At 42.7% G+C, this 19,196-nt stretch overlaps 1 protein-coding gene across 6 annotated transcripts in view; it reads right to left on the reverse strand.

The window, feature by feature from the left end:
- The window catches only part of ZYG11A (zyg-11 family member A, cell cycle regulator), a 60,455-nt gene that overhangs the window by 23,376 nt on the left and 17,883 nt on the right, over positions 1–19,196 (reverse strand). For all 6 annotated transcript variants that reach the window (XR_010124582.1, XM_054487571.2, XM_063655837.1 and 3 more), the window contains exons 3-8: positions 15,579–16,330; positions 10,578–10,718; positions 7,297–7,473; positions 4,007–4,071; positions 2,937–3,036; positions 2,798–2,848 (exon numbers count right to left, since the gene is read on the reverse strand). Coding sequence is in view for 5 of the 6 variants with exons in the window: in XM_054487571.2 (XP_054343546.1) it covers positions 2,798–2,848; positions 2,937–3,036; positions 4,007–4,071; positions 7,297–7,473; positions 10,578–10,718; positions 15,579–16,330 (1,286 nt within the window). In the remaining variant the exon portion in view is untranslated. The remainder of the gene's footprint in view (positions 1–2,797; positions 2,849–2,936; positions 3,037–4,006; positions 4,072–7,296; positions 7,474–10,577; positions 10,719–15,578; positions 16,331–19,196) is intronic.

A 19,196-nucleotide genomic window follows, 5' to 3' on the forward strand; every position in this document is an offset into this window, starting at 1 on the left:
GGACTCCGTCTCAAAAAAAAAAAAAAAGATAAAAGTTAGTGAGTAGACAGACATGCAAATTAATGGAACAGAATAAAGTCCAAAAATAGATATATACAGGGGAATTTAATATGATAAAGGTAGCATAAAGAGTGCAAAGGCAAGTAGAAATACACAGAGAAGAAAACTTGAACTGACCCAACATCTCAAAAAAATTTCAAAGAAAAAAAAGAAAGAACAGAAATCATAGGATAAAAAACCTGAGGAGGCTGAATGTGGTGGCTACAAACACAGCTACTCAAGAGGGTTGCTTGAGCCCAGGAAGATGAAGCTGCAATGAACCATGATCATGCCACTTGCCACTACACACCAGCTTCAGCCCAGGATGAGATCAAGTCTCTTAAACAAAACAAAACAAAGAATTTTTTTAAATACTTCATGATGGAGGGAAATACTTTTGCAGGTGTGCCATCAATCCCAGATGCATAATAAAAGAGAATGAATTCAACTACGTGAAAATAAAAAATTATTGCATCATAAAACATGCCATAAATGAATTAAAAATAAACAGTAAAATGGGAGAAAATACATGCACCCAATATCATAGTCAAAGGCTTGTTTCCTTAATGTATAAAAAAATCCTATAAAGTAGAAAAAAGCCAGTAACCCAAAAGAAAACTTATAAAGGCCATGAATAGACAGTCTACAAAAAATATAAATGACTCAGCTGGGCGTGGTGGCTCACTTCTGTAATCCCAGCACTTTGGAGGCCGAGGTGGGTGGATCACAAGGTCAGGAGTTTGAGACCAGCCTGACCAACATAGTGAAACCCCATCTCTACTAAAAATATAAAAATTAGCCAGGTGTGGTGGTGCACTCCTGTAATCCCAGCTACTCAGGAGGCTGAGGCAGGAGAATCGCTTGAACCCAGGAGGCAGAGGTTGCAGTGAGCTGAGATTGCACCACTGCACTCCAGCCTGGGTGACATAGCGAAACTTCATCTCAAAAATAAATAAATAAATAAATAAATAAATAAATAAATAACTCTTAACGAAAAAGAAAAAAAAGCCAGTTGTGGTGGCTCACACCTGTAATCCCAGCACTTTGAGAGGCCAAGGTAGGAGAACCACTTGAACCCAGGAATTCAAGACCAGCCTGGGCAACACAGCAAGACGTCGTCTCTACAAATAACTAAAAGAAATATACATACGCACACACACACATATATATATATATATACTGGCTGGTCATTTGGTGGCATGCACCTGTGGCCCTAACTACTTGAGAGGCTAAGATGGGAGGATGATCACTTGAGTCCAGGAGGTCGAGGCTGCAGTGAGCCATGATCACGCCACTGCACTCCAGCCTGGGCTACAGAGAGAGACCACACAGCTCAAAAAAAAAGATGGCTCAAATGCCATCTAAAAAAAGTACAAAAATATGCTGGGACATTAATGATAAAAATTCATAATAGGCTGAGTGCAGCGGCTCACACTTGTAAACCCAGCACTTTGGAAAGCTGAGGTGGGTGGATCAACTGGGTCAGGAGTTCAAGACCAGCCTGACCAACACAGTGAAACCCTGTCTCTACTAAAAAATACAAAATTAGCCAGGCGCGGTGGCACATGCCTGTAATCCCAGCTTTTTGTGAGGCTGAGGCAGGAAGATCACTTGAACCCACGAGGCAGAGATTACAGTGAGCCAAGATCGCACCATTGAACACTAGCCTGAGCAACGAGAAAAAAAAAAAGTTCATATAATAAAATGAAAATAAAAAAATAAGTACGGAATAAAACAGTGTTGTTTTTTGTTTTGTTGTTTTTTGAGACAGAATCTTACTCTGTCACCAGGCTGGAGTGCACCTGTGCGATCTTAGCTCACTGCAACCCCCACCTCCTGGGCTCAAACAATCCTCGTGCCTCAGCCTCCCAAGTAGCTGGGATTACAGGACGCACCACCACACCCAGCTAATTTTTATATTTTTGTATTTTTAGTAGAGACGGGGTTTCACCACATTGTCCAAGATGGTCCTCGATCTCCTGACCTCGTGATCCGCCTGCTTGGCCTCCCAAAGTGCTGGGATTACAGGCATGAGCCACAGCGCCCGGCCCAATGATATAAATTTTTTAGTGAACGATGTTAACACAATCATAACATAAATATTGATTAATGATTTATTTAAAATCATGATATAAATTTGTTGGGGACTAGAGGAGAAAGTAATTTGTAGAAAGATATGTAGGAGAGCTAAGTTCTTATCTACCGTAGTAGCAAAATCAGTAACACCTAAAACTGCTCAATCAAGAAATTACAGTATAAGCATTTTATTTAGAAATGTGGAGGTATGGCCAGGCGTGGTGGCTCACGCCTGTAATCGCTGCACTTTGGGATGCCGAGGCACGCAGATCACCTGAGGTCAGGAGTTCAAGACCAGCCTGGCCAACATGGTGAAACCCCGTCTCTACTAAAAATACAAAAATTAGCCGGGTGTGGTGACACGCACCTATAATCCCAGCTACTCAGAAGGCTGAAGCAGGAGAATCGCTTGAAACCAGGAGGCGGAGGTTGCAGTGAGCCGAGATCACACCACTGCATTCCAGCCTGGGTGACAGAGTGAGACTCTGTCTCAAAAAAAAAAGAAATGTGGAGGTACATACCAAAAGAAATAGCTACAAAATTAGAAAGTTTCTTCTGGGGAGAAAGTCTTACAGATTTCTCACTTTAACAGGCCTTTTGGAATGATTTGATTTTTTTTTAAGCTACAATCATAAATTTGACTTTTTTTAAAAAAAGATTATGAACATGACAAGGAACCTACCTTAACTGCCATGAAAAGCTCTTCAAGCTGTGCCGTTTGCTCAGGTGAGAGCTATAAGCAAACAGAAAGGCTCAAGTGAACTATGGAACCTGTATAAAAACTAGAGAGACAGACATCTTGCCTTTAAGAAATCACAAACCTGCAGAGCCAGAATAGAGGTGACACTCACTGCCATTGTTTGCATCTTGGGGTTTTCATGCTTACAGAGCCATCTCATGACAAACTTGGCAGCATCAAATCTGAAAAGCAGTATTTATTTTTCTCACAATTCTATATAAAGTTTGTGAAACTACACAGAAGAAATCATTTGGCATTCCCCAAGTAATCCTATAACAAAAACAGTCTTGGACTTTTAAATCCTCAGCTATGAAAACCAAGAGCATTTAGCAGAGAGAAGACCAGACAGGAGATAGGAGAGCATACAAATAAGAATGTAAGCAAAATACACAGAATTTACATAAAGATGAGCAAGTCTAAGAAAAAATGTGTATTTATCATTCAGTTTCTACTATGATAGGTCTGAAAAAGAAACGGAGTTTCCAGAGTGGTAGCAATTTGTAATCTGAGTAGTAGACAATGCTAAAATGCTGCAGCAAACATCACTCAGTTACAGAGTGACTGAGCCTAAACCTTGTATTCACAAATCAGGGGCTTTGCTCTTGTTAGCTTGTGCCTCATTTCTCTGCTCTTTTATGTCAACTATTATAAATGTTTTAAAACTTGTGAATCTGAGACACTGCAAAGGCCTCAAATCCTTCTGGAATGGCTAGGATGATGATGATTTTCTAAATAATTAAAAAGTAAATTACTAATAAAATAATAATTACATAACAAAATGAATAAATTACTAATATTCTTTATAATAGCCTGTACTTAAACTAGGAATTAAGTACTTTACAGACACTATCGTATCTAATGCTGGTAAGAGTCACTATTTTACAAATGAGGAAACTTATAAGCAAAGATAATGGAAGGGCTAGATCTTGAGTCCAAGTATGTTTGGCTCTCGGAGCCTGTTCTTACCCACTATCCTGTACTGGAATCACTTTAGGAGACAACATTTTCTAGTAGGGTACTTCTAATCACTTCTCTGTGGAAGAAGCTCAACAGAACCTTCTCTCCAAACACCTTATCCCAGCCTTAATCAGGCCCCTGCATTTAATAACCAAAGGCCAACACCCCAATCAAATGACCAAGTCTTATACTTGCCTGTCAAATGGAACATCCACAAGAATCCTGGAATTGGTTAAGGAGAGAAGACAATTCTTCTGTAACTTTTAGAGAATAAAGAAAAATAATTTTGAACAAATGTAAGAATTCCATTTTAAACAAAGATTCCATGTATTTGGAAGTATTACCAGTGAGCTTTTCTTATTGAGAGCTCATTGTGTACCTGTCCCTATCCACGATTTTCATTTAATGCTGTAACTGATGACTGCCATGCAGGAATGAAGACTGAGTAGGATTTTCCAACTTTAAAAATAAGGTAGAAATAAATGAGGAAAATCACCTTCCTAATTGTATTTTTAAAAAATCAACTCCCTTGGCCGGGCGCGGTGGTTCACGCCTGTAATCCCAGCACTTTGGGAGGCAGAGGTGGGCGGATCACGAGGTCAGGAGATTGACACCATCCTGGCTAACACAGTGAAACCCCGTCTCTACTAAAAATACAAAAAATTAGCCGGGCATGGTGGCGGGCGCCTATAGTCCCAGCTACTCAGGAGGCTGAGGCAGGAGAATGGCATGAACCCAGGAGGCGGAGCTTGCAGTGAGCCAAGATTGCACCACTGCACTCCAGCCTGGGAAACAGAGCGAGACTCCGTTTCAAAAAAAAAAAAAAAAAAAATCAACTCCCTTTACAAAGTACACATTTGAATTAGATTTCACAAATTTATACCCCTGTGTAACAACTGCTACAATCAAGATTTAATACTTCTATCGCCCCCAGAGAGTTCCATTGTCCCCCCTTCAAGTCAGTTTCAACCCTGTAAACCCTATCCTCAGAAAATTACAGTCATTATAGATTAGTTTTTTTAAGGTGTTATGCAAATGGAATCATGTACTTCTGCTCTTTTGAGTTTGGCCTGTTTTGCTCAGCATATAACATTTTTGAGTTTCATCTACACTGCAGATATCAGTACTTCATCTCTTTGTGTGCCAAACAGTGTTTCCCTAAATAGATTTATTACAATGTATCTATTCACCTGTTGTTGGACATTTGGGATATTTCAAGTTTTTGGCAATAAATAAAGGTACCATGAACATTTGTGTAAATATCTTTATATGGATACATGCTTTCATTTATCTTCAGTAAATACCTAGGAGTGGAATGACTAGGTAGTTTATAAAGTGTATATTTAATTCCTAAAGAAACTACCAAAATGTTCAAATCTTTTGATCATTTTCATAACTGGTTTATTTGTACTGTATTAACAAGTTGAGTTCTTTATATACTCTGAATGAAGTCGATTCTCATATATATAAAATGAACGTTTCCCAGTCTATCATCTACCTTTTCATTTTAAAAATGGGTGTTGTGGGGGAGGGAGCCGGGCATGGTGGCTCACTCCTGTAATCCCAGCACTTTGGGAGGCCAAGGTAGTGGATCACCTGAGTTCAGGAGTTCGAGACTACCCTGGCCAACATGGTGAAACCACATCTATACTAAAAATACAAAATCAGCCAGGCGTGGTGGCACGCGCCTGTAATCCCAGCTACTCAGGAGGCTGAGGCAGGAGGCAGAGGTTGCAGTGAGGCAAGATCGTGCCACTGCACTCCAGCCTGGGCAACAGAATGAGACTCCGTCTCAAAAAAAAATGATAAAAATAAAAATGAGTGTAGGCCAGGCACGGGGGCTCACGCCTGTAATCCCAGAACTTTGGGAGGCCAAGGCGGGCAGATCATGAGGTCAGGAGATCGAGACCATCCTGGCTAACACGGTGAAACCCATCTCTACTAAAAATACAAAAAAAAAAAAAAAAAATTAGCCAGGCATGGTGGCGAGCACCTGTAGTCTAAGATACTCAGCAAGCTGAGGTAGGAGAATGACATGAACCCAGGAGGCGGAGGTTGCGGTGAGCCGAGATCACACCACTGCACTCCAATCTGGGCGACAGAGTGAGACTCTGTTTCACCAAAAAAAAAAAAAAAAAAAGTGTGTGTATATATGTGTGTGTGTGAGAGAGAGAACAGCTTTTAATTTTGATGAACTTTCATTTTTTTCTTTTATAATGTGTGCTTTTTGTATCCTAACATATCTTTACTTACCCCAAGGTCACAAATGTTTTCTCTTATGTTTTCTTTTTTTTTTTGTTCATTTGTTTTTGTTAGACAGGGTCTTGCTTTGTTGCCCAGGCTGGAGTGGAGTGGCTCAGTGCAGCCTCCAACTCCTGGACTTAAGTAATCCTCCTACCTCAGCCTCCCAAGTAGCAAGGACTACAGATGCTTGCCACCATGCTCAGCCAATTTTTATTTTTTATTTTTAGGAAAGACTGGGTCTCACTATGTTGCCCAGGCTGATCATAAACTCCTAGCCTCAAGTGAGCCTGCCCGCTTGGTCTCCCAAAGTGCTGGAATTACAGGAATGAGCCACTAAGCCCAGCCTTGTTTTTATATTTACATGTATGATTCAATTCAGCTTAATTTTCATGTGTGGGGTGAGGTAAAGGTGTAAACAATAAAGTGTTAATAGATGTTTCTGGGCAATGGATTTCTGAGAGATTGTTAAAATATTAACCTCAGCCCAGGAGCAGTGGCTCACACCTGTAATCCTGAGGTCTGGAGTTCGAGGCCAGACTGACCGACATGGTGAAACCCCATCTCTACTAAAAATACAAAAGAATTAGCCAGGTGTGGTGGCATGCACCTGTAGGCCCAGCTACTTGGGAGGCTGAGGCAGGAGAATCGCTTGAACCCGGGAGGCAGAGGTTGCAGCGAGCCAAGATCATACCACTGCACTCCAGCCTGGACAACAAGAGTGAAAATCTCTCAAAAAAAAGAAAATTTTAGCCTCACTGCTTATCTATATTTCCTATTTTTTCTATAACAAACACAAACTCTTTTATCTATTCTCTTTCTCTAATAGGACAAAAAAACAGAACTAAATAATATATATTTTTCACATATTTATCCTAAAGTTAAAAAACACAAATTGTCTGCCGCATGCCGTGGCTCATGAGCCCAGGAGTTTAAGACCAGCCTGACCAACATGGTGACACCCCGTCTCTACTAAAAATACAAAAATTAGCTGGGCGTGGTGGTGCACGCCTGTAATCCCAGCTACTCAGGAGGCTGAGGCAGGAGAATTGCTTGAACCCGGGAGGCAGAGGTTACAGTGAGCTGAGATCGTGCCACTGCACTCCAGCCTGGGCGACAGAGAGAGACTCTGTCTTTAAAAAAACAAAAACAAATTGTGCCATGGCACTCTGGCCTGGGCGACAGAGCTGAGACTCTGTTAACAGCAACAAAAAAAGCACGAACAAATATTCAATTGAAATTACCTGCTGGTAATGGGGGAAATTTTTCAGAGCCTTGAAAAGTAGACAGGTGACCTCTGACAACAGGCGAACAGGCATCCCCTTGGCCAGGCCCTGGTGTGTTAGGTTGAGAGCGCAAGCACTGGCTGTGAATTGTACTTGCAAATCCAACGGGTGATTCCTCATTCCTACAGCCACAAGCTGAAGATGAACTTGTTTTTAGTGCATATGATACCAGTAACATTCTCTATGCTGTCTTGTGCATGTTTTGGTCGGCAGAAATCTTCGTTTATTGGGACAGGAACAAATGTTCCCTATCCTAAGCATTTATTCTTTAGAACATCAAACTATTACAGCAAAGCCTTCTAATCCAAATGGAGTCACTAACTATCTGTGTGACTTTGGCCAAGTCACTTCCTTTCTCTAGACCTCTATTTCTTTATCTGTGAAATTAACTTCAGAATCATTTATTGAGCCTCACTCCATACAAGCTACTGTGACAGGTACTGCAGGGGACACAAACATGAGTGAGAGCTACTCATTAGCATAAAGCCTCGTGGGAGTAATAACAAATTGAAGAAAAGCACCATAAAAGACGCATCAATGAAGTGACATCTGAGGTAGTTATGGAAAGAGTGGCCATTTCTGGGACAGAATCAGAAGAATTCATTGAGAGAGCACATTTAGGCAGAGTCTCAGGATTTACACAGGAGGAGATAAATGTAGGGGCAGAATGGACAGGGTATTCCTAGGGGAAAGAAGTGTGATAAAGAAAAACAGGAAATGGAAAAAAAGGATGGGATAAATCCACCAACAGAGGAGAAGAATTTGAAAAATGGTAAAACAAAACATTAGGTAACTTGAAGCTATACTGTGGAAGACCTAGAACACAAATGTAAAATGAGGGCATTGTTCCAAGCTTAGACCCCACCTGCCCTGCCATTCAGGGACACTGTGATCTGTTTCCTCTACTAGAGAGACAGACCTGGGATATACTTCTGCTATGGAAAATGACTTTTTTTTGCATATTGCTAAATTGATTTTTCAGTTTCATTAGATTGCCATCATCTGCAATTTAGAAATCCAGAAACCAAAAGAAATGTGATTTTCACAAAAACTACAGAATCTTAGCATGAAAAGAAATTTAGAACATGTAAATTCAGCCTAGGCAACATAGTAAGACCTCATCTTTATGGAAAAAACAAAAAAATAGCCAGGCATGGTGGGGCATGCCTATAGTCCCAGTTACTCAGGAGGCTGAGGCAGGAGGATCACTTGAGCCCAGGAGGTCAAGGCTGCAGTTAGCTGAGATCATATCATGCCACTGCACTCCAGCCTGGGCAACAGAGGGAGACCCTGTCTCAAAGAACAACAACAAAAACAAACAAACAAAAACAGAAGAACATCTAATTCAATCTCTTCCTTACAGATGGAAAAAACGGTTCAGAATTTTTTATTTATTTTATTTTTTTGAGTTGGGATCTCACTCTGTTACCCAGGCTGGATTATAGTGGCACCATCATAGCTTACTGTAGCAGCCTCAAACTCCTGGGCTTGCCGGGTGCAGTGGCTCACGCCTGTAATCCCAGCACTTTGGGAGGCTGATGCGGGTGGATCACGAGGTCAGGAGATCGAGACCATCCTGGCTAACACGGTGAAACCCCATCTCTATTAAAAAATACAAAAAATTAGCCGGGTGTGGTGGGTGCCTGTAGTCCCAGCTACTTGGGAGGCTGAGGCAGGAGAATGGTGTGAACCTGGGAGGTGGAGCTTGCAGCGAGCGGAGATCGTGCCAGCGCACTCAAGCCTAGGCAACAGAGCGAGACTCCGTCTCAAAAAAAAACAAAAAACAAAAAACAAAAAAACTCCTGGGCTCACGTAGTCCTCCAATCTCAGTCACCCAAGTAGCTGTGACTATAGGCATGTACAACCATGCCCAGCTAATTTTTTTTTTTTTTTTTGAGACAGAGTCTTGCTCTGTCACCCAAGCTGGAGTGCAGTGGCATCATCTCGGCTCACTGCAACCTCTGCCTCCCAGGTTCAAGTCATTCTCCTGCCTCAGCCTCCTGAGTAGCTGGGATTACAGGCACCTGCCACCACGCCTGGGTAATTTTTGTATTTTTAGTAGAGACGGGGTTCTACCATGTTGGCCAGGCTGGTCTCAAACTCCTGACCTCAGGTGTTCTGCTCACCTCAGCCTCCCAAAAAGTGCTGGGATTACAGGCGTGAGCCATGGCACCCAGCCAGAAGCTAATTTTTTTTTTTTCCTAAATTTTTCTAGAGACAGGGTCTTACTAATGTTGATCAGGCTAGTCTTGAACTCCTGGCCCCAGGAAATCCTCCCATCTCGGCCTCCCAACCAAAGTGGTGGGATTACAGGCATGAGCCCCCACAGCTGACCTGGAGTTTTTCTTTATACAGCTTTTGAGCTGTAAATAAAGTTAATCTCTCATGCTGTAAAAATATTTTTTTTTTGAGTCTCGCTCTGTCGCCAGGGAGTGCAATGGTGCAATCTCGGCTCACTGCAACCCCCGCCTCCCGAGTTCAAGCGATTCTCCTGCCTCAGTCTTCCAAGTAGCTGGGACTACAGGAGTGCGCCACCACACCCAGCTAATTTTTGTATTGTTTTTAGTAGAGACGGGGTTTCACCATGTTGGCCAGGATGGTCTCAATCTTTTGACCTCGTGATCCACCCGCTTCAGCCTCCCAAAGTGCTGGGAAAATATCCATATTTTTAAGGAATTGCAAAAAATTACAAATAACAAAGACAAGATTTTTCTTAAGACCTTTCATTGTTATGTGTCACTAAAAACAACTACAATTTTCAAATAAACACATGTATAAAAGAAAAATAAATAACTGCACTTTTCTTTCCCAAGCCACTTAATACTTCTAATTACATTTACAATAAAACACATCCTTCCCTAAACCAAAGCTAAGTTTGGCTATATCAATAAAACCAACTTTATGTTAGTCACAAAATACTTCAAGTGGTAGATCTGGCCACCCTTAATTATTTTTATTTTGTTCTGTGCTTGTTTTCTTTCAGAAAGCCATATGATCCTATTATTCCCTTACTTAGACCAAATTTTAACTGTTCTGATTCTAATTTATGTCACATAAATCCAGATGCTCAAAGCAAAAGACACTTTGGCAGCTAAGCTTAACATTTCTTTGCTCTATGAGAGCACTATGAGACTCACTATAGAATAAAGCATAATTTATTATATTCAGTGTGGTTCGTGAACAATTATTAATTGAACCAAGTTAAGAAGTAATAGTAAAAATTGTCTTTCTTCAATTACCTTTAAAATAGCAGGCATGGTTACCTCCATTGAAAATGTCTCTGTGAATAGCCTGTAGAGGGCTTCCTTCATAAAACATGATCTGTTCCTGTATCGGCTCAGTGCTTCTGAAATCTGACTCATACTGGCTCCTCCAGCAACCTGAAAATAAAGATGTTACCAAATAGGTTTCACCATTTATATTTTTTCACCATTCATTTTTAACCACAGGGTTTTTGGGGCATCCAGTGTTTGAGACAATAGTAACAAATGTTCAATTAAATGTTCCAGGTGTTGGCCAGGCATGGTGGCTCACGCCTGTAATCCCAGCACTTTGTGAGGCTGAGGCAGGTGGATCACCTGAGGTCAGGAGTAGAGACCAGCCTGAACAATATGGTGAAACCCCGTCTCTACTAAAATTACAAAAATTAGCCAGGCGTGGTAGCAGGCACCTGTAGTCCCAGCTACATAACAAAATATGCTGAGAGAAATTAAAGATCTAAATAAATGCAGAGATTTACTGGATTCAAGAATCAGGAGACGAGCGCCAGGCGTGGCGGCTAATGCCTGTAATCCCAACACTTTGGGAGTCTGAGGCACAAGGGTTGCTTGAGCCCAGGACTATGAGACCAGCCTGGGCAACACAGTGAGACCTCACCTCTATTTTTTAAAACAACATGAGACTCAACGTTATTAAATGGCAATTTTCCTCAAACTGACCTACACATTTAATGCAATCCCAACTAAAATACCAGTAGTCCTTTTTGTAGATATTGACAAGTTGCTTTTATGATTTATACGGAAATACAAAGAACCTAGAATAACCAAAACAATTATGAAACAGAACAACAGTTGAAGAAGTCATATTACCCAATTTCAAGACTTCATATAGAGTTATAGTAATCAAGACAGTAGGCCGGGGCACAATGGTTCAGGCCTGTAATCCCAATACTTTGGGAGGCCAAGGCGGACAGATCACCTGAGGTCAGGAGTTCAAGACCACCCTGGCCAACATGGTAAATCCTCATCTCTACTAAAAGTACAAAAATTAGCTGGGCGTGGTGGTGCATGCCTATAGTCCCAGCTACTAGGGAGGCTGAGCCAGGAGAATCACTTGAACCCAGGAGGCAGAGGTTGCAGTGAGCCGAGATCACACCACTGCACTCCAGCCTGGGTGACAGACCGAGACTCTGTCTCAAAAAAAAAAAAAAGACAATATAGTATAGGTATAGACAAACAGATAAAGAGCCCAGCTGGGCGCAGTGGCTCACACCTGTAATCCTAGCACTGTGGAAGGACGAGGCGGGCAGACCATGAGGTCAGGAGATCGAGACTATCCTGGCTAACATGGTGAAACACCATCTCTACTAAAAATACAAAAAATTAGCCAGGCGTGGTGGTGGGTGCCTATAGTCCCAGCTACTCTGGAGCCTGAGGCAGGAGAATGGCGCGAACCCAGGAGGCGGAGCTTGCAGTGAGCAGAGATCGCGCCACTGCACTCCAGCCTGGGCAACAGAGCAAGACTCTGTCTCAAAAAAAAATAAAAAATAAAGAGCCCAGTAACAGACTCACACATATACGGACACCCAATTTTCAACAAAGATGCCAAGTTAATCCAAGGGGGGAAGAGATAATCCTTGGTGGTGAGCCAAGATCAAACCACTGCACTCCAGCCTGGGTGACAGAGCAGGACCCGACTGTCCCAAAAAAAATTTGGGGATCTCAGCTCACAGCGGAGGTTGCAGTGAGCCAAGATCGTGCCACTGCACTCCATACTGAACAACAGAGTGACTCTATCTCAATAAAAAATTAATTAATTAATTAAATAAAATACAACAATTGCTAATTTCAAATCAAAGGAATAAAATGTTAACACAACTAATGAGTATACAAATCACTTTATTCTATTCCCCTAGGAAGAACTAAGGAGGTATTATTATAAAGAAAGAGTTATTTTAAAACAACAGCTCTGGGCCAAGCATGGTGGCTCATGCCTGTAATCCCAGCGCTTTGGGAGCCCAAGGTGGGTGGATCACCTGAGGTCTGGGAGTTCAAGACCAGCCTGACCAACATAGTGAAACTCTGCCTCTACTAAAAATACAAAAAATTAGCCAGGTGTGGTGGTGCACGCCTGTAATCCCAGCTATTCGGGAAGCTGAGGCAGGAGAATCGCTTGAACCCGGGAGGCAGAGGTTGCGGTGAGCCGAGATTGCGCCATTGCACTCCACCCTGGGCAACAAGAGCACAACTCAGTCTCCAAAAAAAAATAATAAGAAGAATTGGGCTGGGCGCGGTGGCTCATGCCTATAATCCCAGCACTTTGGGAGGCTGAGGCGGGCAATCACCTGAGGTCAGGAGTTCAAGACCAGCATCAACATGGGGAAACCCCATCTCTACTAAAAATACAAAATTAGCCAGGTGTAGTGGTGCATGCCTGTAATCTCAGCTACTCAGGAGGCTGAGGCAGGAGAATTGCTTGAACCTGGGAGGTGGAGGTTGTGGTGAGCCATTACACTCCAGCCTGGGCAACAAGAGCGAAAACTCCGTCTCAAAAAACAAACAAACAAATAAATAATAATAATAATAATAATAATAATAATAATAATAGCTCCGAACCTTGGCTCTAAATTATAATTAGCTGGGAGTTTTTTAAAATCCTGATGCCCAGGCCAAGTCCCAGACCAATTAAATCATAATCTCTGGGGGACATGACACAGGCATCAGTAAAGCTTCCACAGTGATTACAATGTACATCTAAGGTAAAGAACCAGTGTTTTAAAAATATATATTCCTAACCACATATATTTAAACATATGTTCAAAAGTAACAACATGAGCCAGGCACAGTGGCACGTGTCTGTAGTTCCAGCTACTTGGGAGGCTGAGGCAGGAGGACTACCTGAGCCCGGGAGTTCTGGGTTGTAGTGTGCATGCCAATTGGGTATCCATATCAAGCCTGGCATCAATATGTTAAGCTCCTAACAGCAGGGGACCACCAGGTTGCCTAAGGACGGGTGAACTGGTCGAGGCCGGAAATGGAGGTCAAAACTCCCATGCTAATCAGTAGTGAGGTCATGTAACATAGTGAGACCTTGCCTCTAAAAAAATTAAAATTTTAATTTAAAAATTTTAAAAATGAATAAAAAATTAACATCATGTGCATCTATAGACTTATCCCATCATCCCATCAATGCTCAATATTTTTCTCTTGAGTAATCTTTTTTTTTTTTTGAGACAGAGTCTCGCTCTGTCACCTAGGATGGAGTGCAGTGACACGACCTCAGCTCACTGCAACTTCTGCCTCCCAGGTTCAAGTGATTCTCCTTGCTCAGGCTCCTGAGTAGCTGGGATTACAGAGGTGCACCACCACACCCAGCTAATTTTTGCATTTTTAGTAGAGAAGGGGTTGGCTAGGCTGGTTTCGAACTCCTGATCTCAAGTGATCCACCCGCCTTGACCTCTCAAAGTGTTGGGATTACAGGCGTGAGCCACCATGCCAGGCCATCTTAAGTAATCTTTCTAAAATTGCTTTTTGTTTGATGTTCTAAACAACAACAACAACAAAAACCCCAAAACGTAAAATTGCTTGTCAATACTTCACCCAAAAATAATGTTGGCCATGTTGATCACATATCTTATCCATTATATTTTGCTCTTCACAGAGGTGAAGAACACAAGTTTTAGAGTCATAAAGACTTTGGCACAGGTCCCCGCTCTACCACTTAATAGTTCCATGATTGTGGGTAAGTAGCTAAACCTCCTCAAGCTTCCACTTTCCTCATCCATGTAAAATGGGAGGATGAAAGGAGAAAACCACATGCAGAGCATGGTGCCCGGCACATAACAGGGAACATATAAATGGTCCTGATTGCCGGGCACGGTGGCTCACTCCTGTAATCCCAGCACTTCGGGAGGCCGAGGCAGGTGGATCACCTGAGGTTGGGAGTTCGAGACCAGCCTAGCCAACATGGTGAAACCCCATCTCTACTAAAAATAAAAAACTAGCTGGGCATGGTGGCGCGTGCCTGTAGTCCCAGCTACTCAGGAAGCTGAGGCAGGAGAATCACTTGAACCCAGGAAGCAGAGGTTGCAGGAAGCCGAGATGGCACCACCATACTCCAGCCTCAGCGACAGAGGGATACTCTGCCTCAAAAAAAAAAACGGTTCTGATTATCAAGCCAACAATGAGACATGGAGGCTGGGACTATATCTCCTTTTTTTTTTTTTTCTTTTTTTTTTTGAGACTGAGTTTCACTTTTGGCCAGGCTGGAGTGCAGTGGTGCAATCTCAACTCACTGCAACCTCCACCTCCCAGGTTCAAGCGATTCTCCTGCCTCAGCCTCCCAAGTAGCTGGGATTATAGGCGCCCGCCACCACACCCGGCTAATTTTTCTATTTTTAGTAGAGACTGGGTTTCACTATGTTGGCCAGGCTGGTCTCGGACTCCTGACCTCAAGTGATCTGCCCGCCTTGGCCTCCCAAAGTGCTGGGATTACAGGCGTAAGCCACCGTGCCCAGCCTATATCTTAATATTATAGTCTCACGTGTGGCCGGGCACAGTGGCTTATGCCTATAATCCCAGCACTTTGGGAGGCCGAGGCAAGCAGATGACCTGAGGTCAGGAGTTCGAGACCAGCCTGACCAACATGAAGAAACCCAATGTCTATTAAAAATACAAAACTACCCAGGCGTGGTGGCACATGCCTGTAATCCCAGCTACTCGGGAGGCTGAGGCAGGAGAATCGCTTGAACCCAGGAGGCAAAGGTTGCAGTGAGCTGAGATCACGCCATTGTACTCCAGCCTGGGCAACAAAAGCAAAACTCCATCTCAAAAAAAAATAAAAACATTCTCACAACCTTCCACATAGTAGGTGCACAATAATCGTTAATTATTAAATAAGCTCTTTAAGGATTTTTTTATCTGTCTCTGTAACCCTAATACCTAGTAAAAATTCTGGTCTATAGCAAGAGTTTAATAATGTTCTAAACAAACGAAACAAAACTTATTCAGATAAGAACAAACCCTCAAGCCTTGCTTTGTAGTAAAGAAGTCAGAATAGCCAGCATCCGTGGCCAATAGTCCCACAAATTGCATGGCAGGCCGCTGTCGTATAAACAGTTCTACAGCTTCATCAGTGATGCAATTGCCCCCAGAAATATCCAATGACACAACATTGGGCAGGATATCCTTTTGCTGTAGCAAATGAAAAGCTAGGTCTGATTTGAGTTGCCTGTGATCAGAAACATCAAGGTGAAGCAGACATTTAAGTTCTCTAATGACTGCAAGAATTTGTGGTTTGGTCATGGTCAGGCATTTCAGATAGTGCATTGTGAGAGACTTCAATCGATCCTTACAGGTAAGCAGTGCAGAAATATCAGTGACTAGAGTATTAGAGATATCTAAGCTTTCCAGTCTTGGTAACTGAGAAACATTAGCCAGGTCTTCAGTATGAAAACAAACATTAAAAACACTTAAAATGCGAAGACTAGTGAGCTGACTAAAGAACAGTAATCTTGAATTTTGAGGGATGCTTGTTGAGTCTAACAGGAGACACTGGAGGTTTTGCTGGATCCAGCTATTGCTGCAGAGTCCACTTATGATGTCTGGAACTGGGAGGTCAGCGTGCACTGCAGTAGCATTCAGTTCAATGAGCTTATGATGGCAGAAGGCTTTTATGAATGCAGCTGTAGAGATTTTAGCTTTTTGAATATTGACCAGCTTCAGTTTCATTTGGTTGCCTCGGAAAATGCTTGCTGTTCTGTCAGTCAGCTTGCCTATAAAAGAACCAGAACCAACTTGTAATGACAACTAGGTCTCATGTCTTTCCAGGATAAAATGTGGCAAAGAATTAAGACAGATGTTAATAATAACAATAATGACAACATTTACTGCTCTGTGCTAGCATTGTTCTAAACTCCTTTAATAAGATTATTATCTCATGTATTCTTTGCATTAATACTATAAAGGAATTATTGTTACTACTATTATGTAGCTGAGGAAACTGAAACTTGAATAGGTTAAGTAATTTATCCAAGATCACCATCAGAATCAGGAGTCAACCCCAGTTTGGCTGTAGAGCCCAAAATTTTATCTACAGTAACCTTGCTCACAGAAAGGAAGAACAAAATAAAATAGGTAGATAAGTACAGGATATACAATATACAAGTACCACTACTAATATTCTTTTTAACCAAATTAGTAGATAATATTCGACAAGTCACTTACCTCTCTGGGCCTCATTTTCCTCATCTGTAAAATGAATGGGTTGTCCTATTTTTCATTTACTACACATCTTTTTTTTTTTTTTGAGATGGAGTCTTGCTCTGTCGCCCAGGCTGGAGTGCAGTGGGGCGATCTCGGCTCACTGCAACCTCCGCCTCCCAAGTTCAAACGATTCCCTTGCCTCAGTCTCCCAAGTAGCTGGGACTACAGGCATGAGCCACTGTACCTGGCCTACTACACATCTTCTATGGTGAGATCCCATGTTATGTAACAGGCACGTAAGTTAATCAGACACCTGTGACCATAAGGAATTCAGTCCAGGGAGGCATACCAGGTAAATAAATAAGTACAGTAGTGTGCTATGTGTAGTAGTGGTACGTACCTGGTATTGAATTTGCACAGATGAGACCGATTTTACTTTGAGGAAGGTTTTAAAGACAAAATCCGTTTGCCAGGGGGAAGGTGAATATGTCAAAGAAATGGAAGACACAGAGCAGCTAATCACTCAAAACACAGAACAGCACTACTGGGACATAGGGCCTGTTGGGGGGCATGGCTGGAAACAAGGATGAAGAGGATGGTAAAAGGCCCGTCCACAAAGCTAGGAAATTCAGACTTTTACCCTATGGACAATGAGGAACAATTCAAGACTTTTTAAGCAGAAAATGAATGGTCATCACTTTTTTTTCTTTTTTTTTTTTTGAGACTGAGTTTCGCTCTTGTCACCTAGGCAGGAGTGCAGTGGCATAATCTCGGCTCACTGCAATCTCCACCTCCTAGGTTCAAGTGATTCTCCTGTCTCAGCCTCCCCAGCAGCTGAGATTACAGGCACCTGCCACCATGCCCGGCTAATTTTTGTATTGTTAGTAGAGACGGGGTTTCACTATGTTGGCCAGGCTGGTCTCAAACTCCTGACCTCAGGTGATCCACCCGGCTCGGCCTCCCAAAGTGCTGGGATTACAGACAAGAGCCACTGCACCTGGCCGGTCATCACATTTTGATGTAGCTTCTTTAAAAAAAAAAGGGAGGGGGGGTTATAATTACATTTTTAGAAACACCAATTTTGTGACAGAGTAAAGAATTTAGGGCCAGGCACAGTGACTCACACCTGTAATCCCAACACTTTGGGAGGCCGAGACGGGCGGATCACTTGAGGTCAGGAGTTCAAGACCAGCCTGGCCAACACGGTAAAACCCTGTCTCTACTAAAAATACAAAAGTTAGCCAGGCATGGTGGTGCATGCCTGTAGTCCGAACTACTCAGTCGCTGAGGCACGAGAATTGCTTGAACCTGGGAGGGAGGCGTAACAGTGAGTCGAGTTGGTGCTACTGCACTCCAGCCTGGAGGACAGACTGAGACTGTCTCTAACCAAAAAAAAAAGAAGAGAGAAAAAAGAAAAATTTAAGCTGTGCACAGTGGCTCATGCCTGTAATTCCAGCACTTTGGGAGTCCCAGGCAGGTGGACTGCTCAAGCCCAGGAGTTTGAGAGCAGCCTGGGCAACATGGGGAGACTCCGTCTCCACAAAAAAAAATTTTTTAATTAGCCAGGCATGGTAGTGCACACCTGTAGTCCCAGTTACTCGGGAGGCTGAGACAGGAGGATCACTTGGGCCTAGGAATTTGAAGTTACAGCAAACCATGATCACACCACTGCAGTCCAGCCTGGGCGACACAGTGAGACCCTGTCTCAAAAAAAATAAAATAGGCTGGGTGCGGTGGCTCACACCTGTAATTAAAGCACTTTGGGAGGCTGACGCAAGCAGATTACCTGAGGTCAGGAGTTTGAGATCAGGAGTTCGAGACCAGCCTGGCCAACACGGTGAAACCCGTCTTTACTAAAAATACAAAAAGTTGGCAAGGCATGGTGGCAGGCCCCTGTAATCCCAGCGGGAGGCTGAGGCAGGAGAAATGCTTGAACTTGGGAGGCAGAGGTTGCAGTGAGCTAAGATCGGGCCATTGTACTCCAGCCTGGGCAACAAGAGCAAAACTCCATCTCAAAAAAATAAAAAATTTAAAAATGAAAGCAGCAGCATTCACTGAGGTAGGAAGAAAATCAGGAGAATATGATGACTCAGCTGCCCAGAGAAAAGTGCAGGACACCAAGAGAGCAACTGGTAACATGATTTAGGAGTTTGGGATAAAGGGCTGGGAACTCTGGGGAATGACAGTAGAAGAGGTAAAATAAAAGAAGGAAAATCACACAAGAAGTGTTCAGAGTGAGAAGAGTATCCAAGATAGGACCTTAAGAAGCACAAAATACGGCCAGGCACTGTGGCTCACGCCTGTAATCCCAGCACTTTGGGAGGCCGAGGCCTGCAGATCACGAGGTCAGGAGATGGAGACATCCTGGCTAACACGGTGAAACCCCGTCTCTACTAAAAATATTTTAAAAATTAGCCAGGCATGGTGGCAGGTGCC

Source organism: Pongo pygmaeus, chromosome 1 (genome assembly GCF_028885625.2).
Source record: "Pongo pygmaeus isolate AG05252 chromosome 1, NHGRI_mPonPyg2-v2.0_pri, whole genome shotgun sequence".
Classification (NCBI taxonomy): Eukaryota; Metazoa; Chordata; class Mammalia; order Primates; family Hominidae; genus Pongo; species Pongo pygmaeus.